This window comes from Lissotriton vulgaris, chromosome 6 (genome assembly GCF_964263255.1).
Source record: "Lissotriton vulgaris chromosome 6, aLisVul1.2, whole genome shotgun sequence".
NCBI lineage: Eukaryota > Metazoa > Chordata > Amphibia > Caudata > Salamandridae > Lissotriton > Lissotriton vulgaris.
In genome coordinates this window covers 1616899551-1616915928 of record NC_141694.1, presented here as the reverse complement: position 1 = coordinate 1616915928, position 16378 = coordinate 1616899551, and the positions used below count along the sequence as shown (strand labels likewise).

General features: G+C 45.9%; 1 protein-coding gene across 2 annotated transcripts in view; it reads right to left on the bottom strand.

Annotated features, from left to right (window-relative positions):
• The window catches only part of SRBD1 (S1 RNA binding domain 1), an 855271-nt gene that overhangs the window by 287678 nt on the left and 551215 nt on the right, over positions 1–16378 (bottom strand). For both annotated transcript variants that reach the window (XM_086927787.1, XM_086927788.1), the window contains exon 17: positions 5520–5602. In XM_086927787.1, coding sequence (XP_086783913.1) covers positions 5520–5602 — 83 coding nt within the window. The remainder of the gene's footprint in view (positions 1–5519; positions 5603–16378) is intronic.

The window sequence follows — 16378 nt, the reverse complement described above, 5'->3', positions numbered from 1 at the left end:
TGTCAGGATCAGGCTTCTGACTTTCTTACCTCTGCATCCCTCCCTATGGTATATCCGGCGCTCCATGACCCATAAACGAAGATTTACACACTATAAATACCTGTAATCAATAGCTCCACTATCACTCTTACTAGCAATAATATGTATTCAAACTATTCAATTGTTTAAAAACACTAAGCCGGCATCATATTGTATATTATGTTTTATATCATGTATATAGATAGTACTCTTTGGGGAATCTGAAAGTGCGCATTTTAGCAGTCAGAAGACGCCTTGTCTCGCTGTCGGCGCTTCGTGCATCCTAAATTCGAGCAGCAGGCAACAGAAAAATAACTCCCGTGACGGTATCTGCAGACCACACACATCAGTCCAAAATGCCCCCTTTTCAATCCTCCTTTACTCCAACCCCATCCCTGCACTAAATTGTCTGATCCTGGAGCAATCACGTTACCCCCGGCTTACCCCACCACAAACACAGATACTGAAGCCTTGATTATTGTAAAGCGCTCTGATACCCGCAAGGGTCATGTTCGCGGTCTATAAAGCTTTATAAATAAATAAATAAAAAACATAAGATAGGCTCCATAACTGCAGTGATATTTCCGAAGAGTTGATGATATGCGGTTGCCTGTAACTGACAGAACCGCACCCCTTACACTGTGCCCACTACTGCTCTGAGGTGGTTTGTGGAACTGTTCCGCTGCCGCCTCTGCATACCATACATATAGACTATACGTGAACCCGCTGGTTGGTGCAGGTAAAGTGTGCCTTTTTAATGTTTTCAACTCGTTTTCACCGGGCATAGAATGTTTAATGGCACGTTGCGCTTCCGAAGTGCCCGTCAATCCAGTGTTGTTAAACTAGACTTTGACAGAGAAGAGAGTTAGGGCACTAAAAGATACGTTATTTGCCCAGGATCACACACTCTTACTAAGCAGGAGAGCTGGGACTAGAACTCAGGTCGCTCTGTGGACAACTCCTTTCAACAGTACAGCCGCACTTCGCAGAATACGTCCTAGTGTGTGTATCTGCGCTGCACCCCTTGGAGGACTGTGGGGGCCCCAGCCTGCAGTTCAGTGGATAAGGGGGCACACATTGGCACCTCACAGTCCTGTGCTCACTTCAGGAATGATCGTTGCCTACTCCGAGCCAGAGTTTACCGCCTCTGAATTTTCTCCTTGACCATCCCAACAAACGCCAGCCGAGCAGAACAAACTCCAGAGCCGCGGACCCGAAATCACACCTGGTAAGAGTAAACCAGAGCACTGTGCCCTGGCCGCGGGAGCACACTGACAGCCCAGGTGGCATCTTCCTGCACGTTTCAAATGGTGCCAACTCAAGGCCTTTTACGTACAGAGAGGAGAGAGAAATTGCCACTTTTTGGAAACACGTCCAGCTGAAACGGCGGACCTCGCTGGGGCGTGGACTATGGGGGTCGTGAATGAATGGACAGTGGTGGAGTTACAGGACTTAGTGGACATCGCCCATCGCCGACGCCCAACGGGCACCAACTACACACAGCAGCTTGGTCTGTGCTTGCGCACAGGCGGTTTATTATGCCACTCATAGGCTGGTGTGCACTACAGAAGTGCCGACACAAGTACGCACAGCTCAAAAGTCCCACAGCCCCCCCTCCTCTCCAGTAGTAGGGTGCGGCTTGTGCAAGCCCCACTCTATTTGGTAAAAGTAGTGTTTGTTACTGGAGTATTTGGATGGCTCGGGTTCGAGTCACCTGCATAAAAACAAGTATGTGTCGTCCTTTAAAGGGTGACTGGGGTCTCTTCTCAAAGTACAAGGGCCTCTAGACCGCAGGGCAGGCGTGTCCTGGCCACGGTGCCCACCGAGCCGTGCCCAGAGCGCACGTGCTGCTTGCCCTGAAATAAAACAGGTGCTGTATATCTCGTGGGTTCGCTTGTGCTGGCCACGGCCCCTCAATTGCTTTAATGCCTCCCTCTGAATGTACCAAGGAGCTCTATGGCTTGACGTACCCCCCTTTCATCCAAACCCGAGCTTGACTCACCTGAAGCACGTGTCATCCACGCCAGGGGCAGGTAAAGGCGGGCACCACCCTCTCGTGAGTAAGTAGTTAAAACGTTTGTGGAGCGCACAAATACCAAGATGTCTTGGCGCTGGCAGCGGAAGTCCCCGAAAGGGGCTAGATAGGACTCCTTTTACAAACGGAGCCGGCATCAACCCCTTCACTTGCCAGTCGGCAATAACTTTTTTTTCATACAGAGCCTGCTACTGTAATGTTGCCACTTCTTGGCACTGTGAACAAGATGTGCTGCTAGTTTAGAAATGGGCTTACTACTGCATCGCTGCAGTTTCTTCGCGCTGTAAATAAAAGATGTTGTAATTACCAAATGCTGCTCTGCGCTACTCGCTTCGTCGAGCTCTGCAAGTTGAAAGGATCCGGGCATGTGGCTTGCCGGTTACACACAGCACTTAACACAGTGCAAGTAAAGTGAAACAGATGAGTTGTGGAGATCACCAACCTCAGTGCCACTCAGCGTAAGTCGGAAATAAAACATGAAAAAAACGCAAGCCCCATCTGTTTGCAATTACCGCCAACGCGATAATTGGAAAAAGATGGGGTTCAAGCTCGCTCCTGCGGACCCTAGGCCATCGACCAAACAAGGCGGGACAATCACCCGCCTTGCACCAATTGCGTGCTGTGTTTTTAAAAAAGGCACATGCACAGGCCAATTGTGGGCTAAGAAAAAAAAGCACACGCACGAGCTTGTGTTCAGAGCCCAAAAGCCCTTTCTTAATGCCTTGCAGAGCAGCGCATGCTCACTGGCTCAGGCGAGACCTAAACAGCAATATCAGAACACTGCAGTAAAAGGTCAACATACGTGTCAGATAGTTACCCTGGGAAACCCAAATAAAAAACTCAAGGTAAAAAGAGATGGTTATTCAGCTAAATGAGGACGCCTGATGACTAAGTCAGGTGTCTGTCTCCAATCAGATCACAAATGTATCTCACCTAGGATGCATTGTGACATGAGTCCGCAAAGTTCGCTCAACAGTTTTGTAAAAATGAAAACTTTAGATCTCATTTTCAAATCAATTTATGTGCAGACTCCGTTCACTTAATCATTCACCTCAATCTGTCTCGAAGCTGTGTCCTAGCCAAGGTGTCAAAACTATTACTCAACTCTCTTGTGACACTATGCTTTGACTTTTCTAGTACATTATCCCTAGGATCTGAGGAGAAGTAATGCTCCAATAAGTTAAACTTTTTCTGAGATACAAGCTTTTAAAAGTCTTCTGTGCTCTCCTGTGGAGGGAGTCTAAGAAATTTGCCCAGATCTCAAATCAAAACCACTGCATTATATTGAATGACTCTTTTGCTTGGTTGCTCCTTGGATAAAATGGTTGGTGACTAGCAATTTCACTTCATTGATAGAGAAAGAAACGCCATAAATTCCAGTTGTATTGCATTCTCATGGAGGCTATACAGTTTAGCTACTGAAGATGCATGGGTTACGAGGTTTACAGCAAGCAGAGTTATTGAATGAAAAAGGCTTCCCCTAAGGTACACGAGCTGTTGGTACAGAGCTACAATGAACAGCTGCAATCCATACCTCCGACACCAGGCCAACGAAAGGACTTGTAAGGCTGGTAAACATGATGATCCATGAGGGACACCGAAGACCTAGAAAGCATGGGAGGTGGAGTACTCTGGCCGGATGAGGTAGCTCAGTCGACTTTTACATCAAACGCAGGAATCTGTTTAGATCTCATAGTCTCTGGTTTGAATGCCAACCAGGACTGGCTGCCTCTGAAAGTAGGTGGCGGGTGAAAAAATTAAATAAATAAACACACCTTTTACACTGCCACAGCTGCTGCTGTAAGCCTCTCCCGCCGCCGCACGCCTCTCCTCCATCTACTGGCAGCACCGGAAGCACTTAGGCTTAAGCACCCAGGCTTCCGGGGTCACCCAGCCAATTACAATGCTGCCAGAGCAGCAATCTGATTGGTCTGGGTAGCCTGGTTGGCCGCTCAAGCATTGCCTGGGGAGGATAGGCATGTTCTCCACGGGGCTGTGCAACACAGCCGAATGGAGAACATGCCAAGTGCACATGATGGTTTGTCTGGCCTAGAGGGCCGTTCAAGGCGTCATGCACACGTAGGGAGGGAGTACAAACCATTCCTGCTCCCTCTGCGGCAAGCCAGCTCCACCCCTCCTGACCTTGGAGCAAAGAAAAATAAAGTGATAATAACTTCTTGTTATTTTCATTTTCTTTGGTTTTTTATTTGCACTGCTCATGCAGAGGCGTTGCCACCAGTCACGTATAGGGGAATATAACACTAAGGAAGGAAACAACTACTTCTGCACAGCACCTAATGCAGTATTGGTTCTTAAACTGTGATCTGGGGACCCCTGGGGTGCACGAAGCCTACTCAGGGGGCCTGTTGGAGTCCACGATGCCTACTCAGGGGGCCTGTAACTGCTTAGAAAATATTAACAGATTAATAACATGCTAAATAGTAAAGTTTTAAACCATTCTGTAAACGTGAAGGTATTTGAAATTGGAGAGTAGAAATTACACTCTAATCTTCAGATTGATTTGTGGGAGAGGTGCATGTGCATCAAACAGAACACAGTAAGGACAATGAGTGACCTCAAATTAATTTAGAAAAGCCTCAACCTTACCATTAACATTAAAATGTTGATGTTGTTATATTTGTTTGTGACTTAAATATAACATTTCATCATTTCAGTATTTGTTTGATTAATGTTTGTTTCCATATTTTGTGCATTGGTTTGCGGGTCAAATGATAGTGAACTGACTCATTTGAGGGTCCCCAAATTCCAATATTAACTCAATGGGGGTCCCAAGATTCCGGTAATGATGAAGTCACTGGCGCAGTGCATCTAGGCACTGAAAAGACGTAAATGATTTCCTGGTATTGTAAAGAACCACGAGCTAGAATGAGATACTGCTCACTGTGAACTACGGACCGTCTTTGATGATTTCAAATACTGAAAGGCTAGAAAAGGATGTGGTTTTGAGTTTAACCACTATAAACACACAAACACAACTAAGAGGAATAAGAACACCAGCCCCGTGTAAGAAGATGTGTTTGAGCCCCACAGTACACAGCAGTTGGCATTGGTGACATACATGTGTTTAAGCAGCACAACGATAGTGATGCAAACTCGTGGCGTGGTTATCACAATCATTACCCCTGCTAGCTTGTACAAAAGCTCGCAATGTGTAATGAGTTGGACGTCAGAGGGCAGGGACGGTCGGGCTATCAGTCCACTGTTTATGTGCTTACAGGGCCACAAATCAATCGATGCAGGGTTAGAACCTCATTCATGGCAGTAACAACTTGAGCACAATTTTCATTAAGAGTACTGACAAGAAAATATTTCCGTATTACTGTGAAGTAACTTAAACTGGAAAAAATGTAGCATACAATTGAGCAGGCCTGCTTGTAAAGCAGTGCTTCGAATTAACTTTCTAAAGTGATGGATTTTGGGGATTAGGGGCTCAGCATTGACTTACCTGGTACATTCCAACCCCAATGTGCTTGGGCTCAATTTTCACGAGCTCGGCTAATGGATCCTGGACGCGTCTCGCTATGGAAACTGAAAAAAACACAATGTAAAAACAATTGTGACTTTATGTGAAACCGAGGCCGCTTAAACAGCAGATTTATTTACTATGATACTCAATTTACATGCAATAAGAATACCCAGTTAAACGTTTAGTAGACGGTATTTCGTAGTATTTAGCACACAAAAAGCTTTAGCCACCGTGGCTAATTCTTCATCAGAATCACCAGCCACCAAGCAACTGTAGTAGCCACAAAAATGTTTCCCACGCATGTACCGGATTCCACAAAATGGCCTACGGTTGTGAGAGAGGGTTTGAGAACTAAAGACAAAAAAGTGAAGAAGGATCGGAGTTGAAGAAACAAATGCAAGGATGAAAGCGAATGACAGAGCGATGGAGATAAAGGGACGGGTTCAAGGGAGTTAGATATCACTAGGGATTAAAGGCAAAAATGCAATTTGAGAGAAAGGGAGGGGAGAAGTTAAACAAAAGGCTGAGAGGGACGGGGCTGTGAGTTGAAGAAAAATGCAAGGTAAGAGGGTGAACATTGGAGAAGAAGAAATGGAAGGGATGTGATCATGAAGAGAGAAAATGATGACGGAAGAAGGAGGTGGATTTAAGGAGGAATGTACAGAAAAAGAAAGCTGGAGAAGGGAAAAAAAAGGGAGAGAATAAGTGCCGAGGTGAACAGGGTACGAGGAAGAGAGGATTGGCAGAGAAAATAAGTCATAACACCACGGACTGCCGTTAGAACAAGCAAAGTGTGGAGAGCCTCCCTAAAGTAATCTCACTCTGGCCCTCGCAATCCGGAGGAGCTAAAGCTTTTTTGCCTCTTGCCCACTCTTTTTACGGCCCAAAGTTGCCACCGCTAGGTCTATTTAGACATCACAGAGCAGGCGGAGCTTGCTTTTGCGATGCATTTGCCAGGAATGTAACGTCAGCCACCACTTGGTGTGCCCATTAAACCCAGAGAAGTGACCCGCATCACATTTGTGACTTGAGCCTCACAAAAACAGTGGTGGCTGGTGACAATTGAAAGTGGTGAGGCTTAAAATTAGTGGTGGAGCACACCGCTGCGAGCGAGCGAGCCTGAACGACCTAAGGAGAAAATTTTGAAAAATTAGTGGACAAATGGTGCATTTTCAAGACTTTCGGAAGCCACTTTGCTAAACAGAAACAGGCCACAGCCTCCCTTCAAACTATCATCAGTTCCAAGGCCTCATGAATAAACCATTTAAAATTGCAAAAAAACACAATTAATGTTGCATAAATAGGTTAGAACTGTCTACTGACTTAGTGCCTATGTGAGATAAAGTAGAATTCAAGATGTTCCAACACTAGTGCAGGTTTCTCATTATATAACCTCAGCTGTCACTGTTGGTTTTCTGCTAGGCCATCAGTATCACCATGATGCCAGTGTTAACATTGCCTGGGGCAACCCAGCATTGCCAATGCCATCAGCTTCAAACTGCCCTCTTATACAAAATACCAGTGCAATATCCAAAGCACTACTTGTGGGAATGCGAAAAACATCAATGTCACAGTAGAAACCGAATTATCTTGGTACTTCCAAGGTGCCAGTGTTTATTCTGTCCCAGTAGGAACACCAAACGCCACCATGGCAGTTTCTACACTCCTCCACTATATAAATATGAGTGTGTTACCAGGAACCACAAAGATTGTCATGCAAGAAACAAAAATGTCCTCGGATATACAGCAACAATACCATACCTTAATCCATACTGCCTAGTAATATACCGCACTGTCGTGAAGTCCAACCCTTCAGTTTAGAGGCCCTTTCAGTGCAAACACCCACACTGTCCTGGTTTATAAAGCACCACTCGAATTCGAAATTGTGCTAGAGTCCACGTTGATGATATACGCACAGCTTTATTGAGATGGCAAATCCCACATTGTGCAGCTACAGTACGCACCCTGCCGCGGTGACAGCATTACGAAAACCCCTGATGATTAGTGTAGTTATTTAGATTTTTCCTCAGTGACGCTAAGGGTATGCCACGCACTCACTGATAATTTATTTGTTCCGTCATAGAGATGAATGATCCACCTGTCGTCCTCCACTGGTATGGGGCTCATCTGCTCGAACCCATGCAGTCCGTGTCCTGTCTGAGTGACGCAGTGGCTTCCAGAAAGTTTCAGTGTGCAGACCTGCGCAGGAAGCAGTCTGAGGTCGAGTCTGCACAGACTCGAATCCTCGGCTTCCAGCCTGTCCCAACTCGTCACAGGGGTGGGTCCCACCACGCCCTGTAATGAGTTGGGAAAGGGCTGGGTGACAGTCTCCAAGCTCTGATTGATGTGGAGGGTTAGCGATACCGGGGCTTGGACTTAAAACGCCCGGGGCTAACTTTCCCTCCAAGCTATCAGGGGGTGGAGACTGGGCCCTGAAGCTAGGTCTTTGCCGAGCTGATGACATCACAGCCTTCAGGGCTGTGAGGTTGTTGGACTGGCAAACACTCAGGCTTCTTTGGACCGCAAGGGGAGTCAGTCATGTCACGTGACATGCTGCGCTTCCAGTCACGACCTGCAACGGTAATATTGGTGAATGGCCGGCAGGCTGACAGTGGCTGTGTTGTGGATGTGTTCACTATTGTGGAGACAAAATTAGAAGTACAAAAACATATTTCTTTTTAAAATAAATAAAATATGTTTGCACACTTTTGGGAAATGGGGCGGAGCCCCGACGCCCTCGGGGAGAAACCGCCACTGCACAAAAAGCTTCTGACAATCATGATCCAAATTCACTGGCAGCCCACACGGGGTAGCACCTGCAGCCTGTGCTGCACTTCTATCAGGAGGATGCATCACATTCACAGCGGTGTTGTGAGCGCCACCTAAATCTCACAAAACCCAGAGGAAGAAGAGAGGGTGAAAGGTCATTATTTTTCTTTTCTGTGTTTCTGACCCTCAAACGTTCTGATGCTGACATTGTTCTGGTAAATAGATCATTTCAGTAAGCTGGTATTCCAAGGAGTGGCAATGTCATCCCTTTAACAGGAGATGCTGCCACTTGCATCTGAAAGGCTATCTTTGCCATCTCCCCACTGATCTGTTTAACCATGATTGCCTTCAACAGAAAACAGCCATTGGTAAATGCTTTATGTTTCGCCTATGTGATTAATAATAAGCAGTTTTTTTGTTGTAAGTTGTAGCTTGCTGAGTAGTTGTACAATATAAGTTACAGAAAGTCTGTTAAAGTGTTATGACTTGTTTACATACAAAAAGGCAATATAATGTGCTGTTACTAGTGGTATAATGCAGGTAAGTAATAGTAAAGTTTTGAAAAATGAAATAAAAGAGGGAAACAGAATTAATTGATGTAATAGCAATATTATGTGTTTAGAGAAGTTCTGACAACTTTTGGGGCCGGTGCCACTGCACTTGCTGCATCATTCAAATCGTAACCCTGTTGTCTGCAAGGTAAATGCACTTGAGGTTGCCCGTTTAGAAATTATATAGCAATATTAGGTTTTTAGTGGGGTGCCTAGAGCTTTTGGTCCTGGTGCTACTGCACCTGGTGCACCATTCAAATCATCAACCCTGTTGCCTGCTATATAACTGCACTTGTGACTGTCTGGTTTAGTAGAAACATTTAGCAATAAACTTGGTTTAAGTGGGGTCCCTAGAGCTTTTGGCCCCAGTGCCACTGCACCTGCTGCACTATTCAAATCACAGCCCTTTTAAATGCAAGGCAACTGTGACTGCCTGTTTAGTAGTCAAATATAGCAATGTTATGTGTCTGCAAAGTAACTGCACTTGTGGTAGCCTTTTAAGGAATAAAATATAGAAATATTAGGTCTTTTGTGGGATGCCTGGAGGTGTTGGTTTCGGTGCCACTGCACCTACAGCACTATTGAAATCATAACCCTAATGCTTGCTAGATAACCACACTTAGGACTGCCTGTTTAGTTGTAAAATATAGCAATATAAGCGTTTAGAGGAGTTCTGACAACATGTGGGCCTGGTGCCACTGCACCTGCTGCACCATTCAAATGATGACACTGTTGCTTGAAAGATAACTGCACTTGAGACTGCCTGTTTAGTAGTAAAATATAGCAATAGTAGGTGTTTAGAGGAGTTCTGATAACTTTTGGGGACAGTGCCACTGCACCTGCAGCACCATTTAAATCATTACCCTGTTGTCTGCGAGGTAACTGAACTTGTGAATGTCTGTTAAGTTTAACATTTTAGCAATAATCTGGGTTTAGAGGGGTTCCTAGAGCTTTTATCCCCAGTACCTGCTGCACCATTCAAATAAAGTCTATTTTAACTGCAAGTGACACTGCCTGTTTAGTAGTCAAATATATCAATATTATGTGTTTAGAGGAGTCCTGACATTTGGGACCAGTGCTACTGCACCTGCTGCACTATTCAAATCATGACCCTGTTGTCTGCATGGTAGCTTCACTTGTGGCTGCCTGTTCAGTTGTAAAATACATCATAACTCTTGTCTATTAACTTTATGTTAAGCGTGCAATGTTTATTACATTTAGAATTTGACCATAATGACCAAATAGATTTAGTCGAAAAAAATCAATCCGATAATGCCTACAAAGTGCAAAGAAAGGTACTGAGGCATGAATAGGAAATGCCAAAAGCATCTGCTTTACATAGCTAAGTAATAAAAAGCAAACATTCCAGCATACTGTTAGAAGCTGCCTACCTTTTCCACACTAAGAGATCTTATCTTGACAGTGCATGGGGCTTAATCAGTGTAAACAGCTTTAGTAAAAGTATCGTAAATGCATGCAGGGAAGTTAACAAAAAAAAGTTCGACACAAAAGCGAATTAACACAGTAATTTGGGTACGGGAACTGGTCTGAGACACCTTCTAAGATATATTAAATACAAGAGATTTCACAACCACAGCTTAAGCGCTGAGCAGGCAAAACCTAAAAAGGCAGAAACCTGGAAACTCTGCTCACATATTTTATGACGGTTCGCTCTTTTACTCACATCCTGCACTAAAACAAGAATTGGCAATATGATTTTTTTTTTCTGATGTAGCGCGGAAAGTCTTATACTGAACTTCACAACACCATAAGGGTAAAACATGGGACAGCAGCAGTGCAACCTTTAGAAAAAGAAAATAGCGAAGGACTCATATGGTGTATATGATGTTTCAACGTATTAGTCATGGTGCAATGGATTCAACGTTTAAAAATATATATAATGACAGCTTATTTAGGTACACAAATGATTTATCAGAAACTTCCTAATGTTGCAATAGAAAAAAATAATTTTTTCTTTAACACAAATGTACAAATATATCACCACTACGGTTATAACTGTATAAGAAAGATTGCAGATGCTTTTAGAGTGTTGTTTCAGGGGAACAGCGTTTACAACACAACTTTTACCACGCAGTACCTTTACCACGCAACTTTTACAACGCAAGTCGTTACAACGACTTGCGCTGGGGGGCGCTGTAGGATAGGGAATAGTTTAATTTACCATCCAAAGCATTCCCTACTATCCACGGGGACTAGAGTTGGAATAGTAAATTAAACTATTCACTATCCAGCGCCCCCCAACGCAAGTCGTTGTAACGACTTACGTTGTAAAACCTGCGTGGTAAAGGCATGCGTTGTAAAAGCTTGCGTAGTAACGACATACATCCGTTGTTTCATAGACTATTTCAGCCGAAAAGTGTGTTGTACCTACATTGGGACTTTCTCAAGGTAGATAATATATGAGAAAGATAAAACATTGAATTTAAGAAACAGTATTCTTTCTTAAAACAATTTAAAATGTGGTGGATGAGATTAGAATCCTTATGCCCCACAATGATGTGTTGCAATCATCATCATGACAACCAGTAATACTCGTAGTAAGAAAAGAAATAACAAATGAAAAAGACACAATATCCATGTGTGAGACATATACAGCCACCACGTAGACCAAGAAACAAACTGTGAAGGTAGGTAAGGTAGTGATGAGAACAATAGGTAAGTGACCTTAGAGCCTTAAAAAACATAGAAGATGGTAGTGGGCATACACTGATTAATTCAAGCAAATTCTGCCAGAAAAGTTTAAATAGAAGATCCATAAACCAGTGAATGCAGCCATATAACCTTCAAAGTGACAAGAACACATAAACTGTACAGTTACCCAAATCCAAATGGATTTATATTTCAATGGAATTTGTGCAAACAATAAGCACATATCTATGAACATTCTAAAGAGCCGACCGGGTCTCAAAAGAAATTCCTAAGGAGCTAAGTGCTCGTAAGTCACCCGACACACTGCCCCGTCCCACACTGCAGTCTGGGCCCACAGACGCCAGCTTCCATTGACCGAAACTGCCGCCTGCACCGTGACCTGTCAGCACCGCAACGAGCTCCGCCCCACTTTGCACTGCCACCCTGGTCTCATCGACGACGCTGGATGACCATCACTGAGCCACTGCCTGCACAGCTACCTGAGGGCACTGCATGCCACACCACTCCACTTCACACGGCGATGGTTGCCACGATCGGACCACACTGGCGTGGTCAGCCGGAACGAAAGGTACTGTTTACAAGGCTTCTGACAACAACAACGGTCCGCACCGACGCCGTCGACCAAAACTGTTGGATTAGGTCTTTTTCAATACCGCGGTTGCCCCAGACAGATCTTCCAACTTCAAAGAGCTGCATTATTGAGGTTACTTTTGCGAGGTGCATATTTTGATTATTGTATGTTTGATTTTGTCCTTTTGGTCTTGTTTGGTTTAGATAAAGAATACTTATTTTTCTAAAGTGGTGTGGTGTCCATTTGTAGTGTTTTAATTGTTTTCATTGTATTACTGTATGTGTGCATAGCTGCTTTACACACTGCCTCTGGGATAAGCCTGTCTGCTCGTGCCAAGCTATCAAGGAGGTGAGCAGGGGTTGTCTAAGGGCGTAACTCCCTTACCTTAACTAGAAGCAAGGGTCCCTACTTGGAAAAAAGCGCAAACCATTGCCAACTAGAGACCTCCATTTCTAACATTGATGGTCAGCGGTGAGGATTAGAACTTGCATTTGTGCCTAACATACAGTGATTGGTGTACACTACTAGTATAGTGCTGACCATTATGCAACCACATACAATTTTCCATGTTTGCCTTCAGAATTTTGTTGGAACTCTGGTTAGTTGTTGCACCTGTGGGGCCTTGGCAAAATGGAAATCAACTTTTAGCACCTGCACATCTACAAGATGAGGGAACTAAAAGGCTTTTGCAAGGAGGGAGCTCCCTGTGAAGTGGAGATCCACAAGGCAGGATCCTGAGACAGACCTGCATAGCTATGAGGTACTACGCAGGGAAGCAACATTATCAGACGACTCTGAGGAGGAATCTGAGGGGTGGGTTCCCCAGCCAGAATACCTAGAGGGCAGTGGCCCTGAGGAGGAAACATTATGGGAAAGATTGGCTCGTGAGGTAGACCTGGAGTGCGAGGAGATAGAGCGAGCCTTAGCTGAAAAAAAAGTGTGTCGCTCAGGAAGTGAGGTTGACTGGGCTGGAGGTGGAGTTCAGCTCAGATGGTGGCAGTAAAAATGTGTTACCTAGTGCAGAGGGAGAAGTACACACACCCAGAGATGTGACGCCTGACTTGAAGGGGGTTCACATACACCAGAGGTTTCAGGTTTATGAGGTGGCTCCAGTGGTGCTCAGTGTCCCTGAGGTGGATTAGGGAACTGGCACAGGGGATCATATTCATAGTGGTGGAAGGGCCACTCTACTGATTCTAGATGAGAGGTGCAGAGAGAGGGGTTCCCATCATGGTAGAAGTCCTGGTATGTGGGATTGGAGACCACCACGAAGAGTGTGGGTCGAGTGACTGAGACAGTCAGACACTGTCTTGCAAGTCTCAGGAGAGTGATGTGGGGTACTTGTGCGAGGCACTGGATGGTGAGGCAAAGAGTAGCTTGGTTAACACCTGTGTAGGGCTGTGTGATTCAGTTGTTGGAAAGTATATTTTAAGTACCTGCTTTCCAGAGCTATGCCAACACCTGGTGGAGTGTGAGTTCTCTGATCCCAGTGAACTCGCACCGGAGGCAGACCTTTTGGTGCATTCCAGAGGGACTCAAGAAGCATATGGGGGTGATCCTGAATGAGGTGGCTCAGGTTTCTCCCAATTAGTTGAGGTAGGGGAGGGTTGTGGTAGCCCAGATAGGTCCGAGAGTAGTGTCCTTGTCTCAGAGGAGGAGTGGGAGCGAGCCCTGTCCCAAGGTGCCCGAAACCCAGTCTCAAGGCCTGGTAGGTTCCATGAGGAAACACCAGGAGGGGGGCCTGGTCTGTAACTGGAGGCCATTCCATGAGGAGGATACCAAGGTGTCAGGTGAGTTGGGGGGAGGAGAGGCGTATGTAACAAGCGTCCAGTTCTGGTGTCTGGCAGCACCACTCCAGTTGGGAGAGTGCATGAGTCCAGAGAGAGTGGTGATGGGGGGGACGCAGTCCCCAGTGGAAGGACCAGTGGGTCAGGGGTTACCAGCTCTGAGATCAGAGCACCCCAGGACTGACCTTGGTGAGGTCACTTCTGGCATGGGGGTCTTGATGCTCTGTTGAGTGGATAGGAGGCTAGAGACCTGCGCAAGGCCAGCTCTTGCACAACTCCTGAGGAGTGTGATTCTCTTAGGGGGGCGGGGGAGTTGGTGCACTCCACCGGAAGTCCTGGGTTGCCAGGCACAGGCCCAGCCTTAGGGTGCAGACCCTGGGTTGAAGGGCCAGGTTCAGGGTCTTCACCCTAGCCTGGGGGGAGGGGCGTCTGCTAACAGTACCCCTATTAGGTTGCCTTCGGGGGTAGTGTACAGAGCCACAGGGAGGAGGATAGGGTGAGGGGGAACCCACTCAAGTCCCTTGTTCATCCTCAGGGTACAGGCCCTAGGCTAGTGTGCCAGTTGCACAATAGCACCCCTAAACTGGTGGCCAAATTGTGCAGGACACCTGCCACTGGTGCCGTGTCAATTCTGGATTCTGGTGGTACAGCTCCAGGTGAGGGGGAGGGGTGCAAAGACCCCAGGAGGAGGACAGAGGGGTCTCTTGTCCGGGCCCAGGGTACAGACCCTAGGCCGGCAAACCAGTTGCAGGATAGCACCCCTGAACTGGTAGAGGAACTGTGCAGAACACTTGCCACAGGTGCCCTAACAGTTCTGGAGTCTGGGGGTACCTCTCCACAGTGGAGGGTATAGGACCCCGACAGGGAGGACATTGTGTGTGGGAGAGCCCACCCCTGTCGGCTGTCCAGCCTCTGGGTACAGACCCTGGGCTGGTGGGTCAGTGTGGGTCAATGTCTAAAGGCTGCTTGTGTGGGTGGCACAATCAGTGCTGCAAGTCCACTAGCGGTACAAAAGGGGGTGGTGATGGACGGAGCATCGGAATCAATCAAACACTCACACCCAGTCAAAAGATCTGGGTTTGATCCATCACCGTTCTTTAGCCCACTCTGCCACCCCAGTTCAGACATGGCTATATGCAAATCAGTCTGACCCTGTGCCTCATGGGAACAGTCCAGCCCAAACTGCCAAGCCATGTCTTCCCTGGACCGGAAACAAGCTTCCGAGGACCGGTTTCTGGCATTCCAGCCGTCTTCAGCCCGGCTTGCTTGAATCCAGTGGCAAAGTTAGCAAGGGACTCACGTCTGAGCATACCCTGCTACACTTATGGCGGCCAAAAGAGGTACAAAAGGGGGTGGTGATGGACGGAGCATCTGAATCAATCAAACACTCACACCCAGTCAAAAGATCTGGGTTTGATCCATCACCGTTCTTTAGCCCACTCTGCGCACTATGTGATTTCTGACACCATTCTCACTTGGGTGATATTCCAAGTCAAATCCTGTTGCTGACATTCTGAGGCCTGTTCTTACTGATTCTTTGTTTTTCCATATATTGATAAGCTACAGTAACATAGTAGGAAATTGTTATTTAAAAAAAAAACCTTGGCACAGCCTTAGTACTATGCTCTAGACAGGCATGCAGATGACAACTTTTCGAAAAGGCTTTGAATACATGTGCATCAGGTTAGGTGCAATCTGGCCTCAGTGCTGCACCTGTTCAAAATGTTGAGGGACACCGTTGTCAAAACTGCCATCTCCTTTACAGAAATTCTACTGCCTCCACAGCTCCCCATATGCTCAACAATCCCCACATATAGTAAAGCACAAATTAAAAGTTGTTAAAAGTTTGAAACTTTTGCAAAGATGCCTATTATGCCACACTCTGTACGTACGGGTACCTGCAGGGGTTTAAGTGTGCCAGGGCCTGCTGGTGTTGAGCACCAGCAGTTTTAAAAGGGGGCCTTGAAACGGATCCCTATCGGTCTATGTTTTATCCCCTGGCACAAGTGGCCCGTTTTTTTCCAGACTGCAGTGAGAGCATGCACATCGATGTGCCTGTATTCATTTTGCTCACTTTTCACTAGAGGGGAATTTACAGCTGCCATGCTAGGTGAGTGCTGTAGGGGCAGGAAAATCTTTTAAAGAGCGGGATTTTCTCTCAGAATTTCTCTTCTCTTTATGCAGCACAGGAGCAGCAACATCATCGTGGTATCAGTTATTGAGAGGTCCTTATATCCCCTCTATGCCTTAAAGGGTTGGTGCACACAGGAAATGTGAAATGTTGCAGCTAGCATCACATTTATATTTGCAAATTGAGTTTGTTCACAATCCATCAAAGAGAAATACATTATCTAAAGCGAGGGCCTTCCAATCTTCAACAAAAGTGGGCATTAATTGATGGAATCTGGTGCAAATCGTCACAGTCTCTGCTGTCAGAAGTGAATAGGGTTAGCAGTTTTTAATGGTTTGTCATTCCCAGAGCTACTGCCA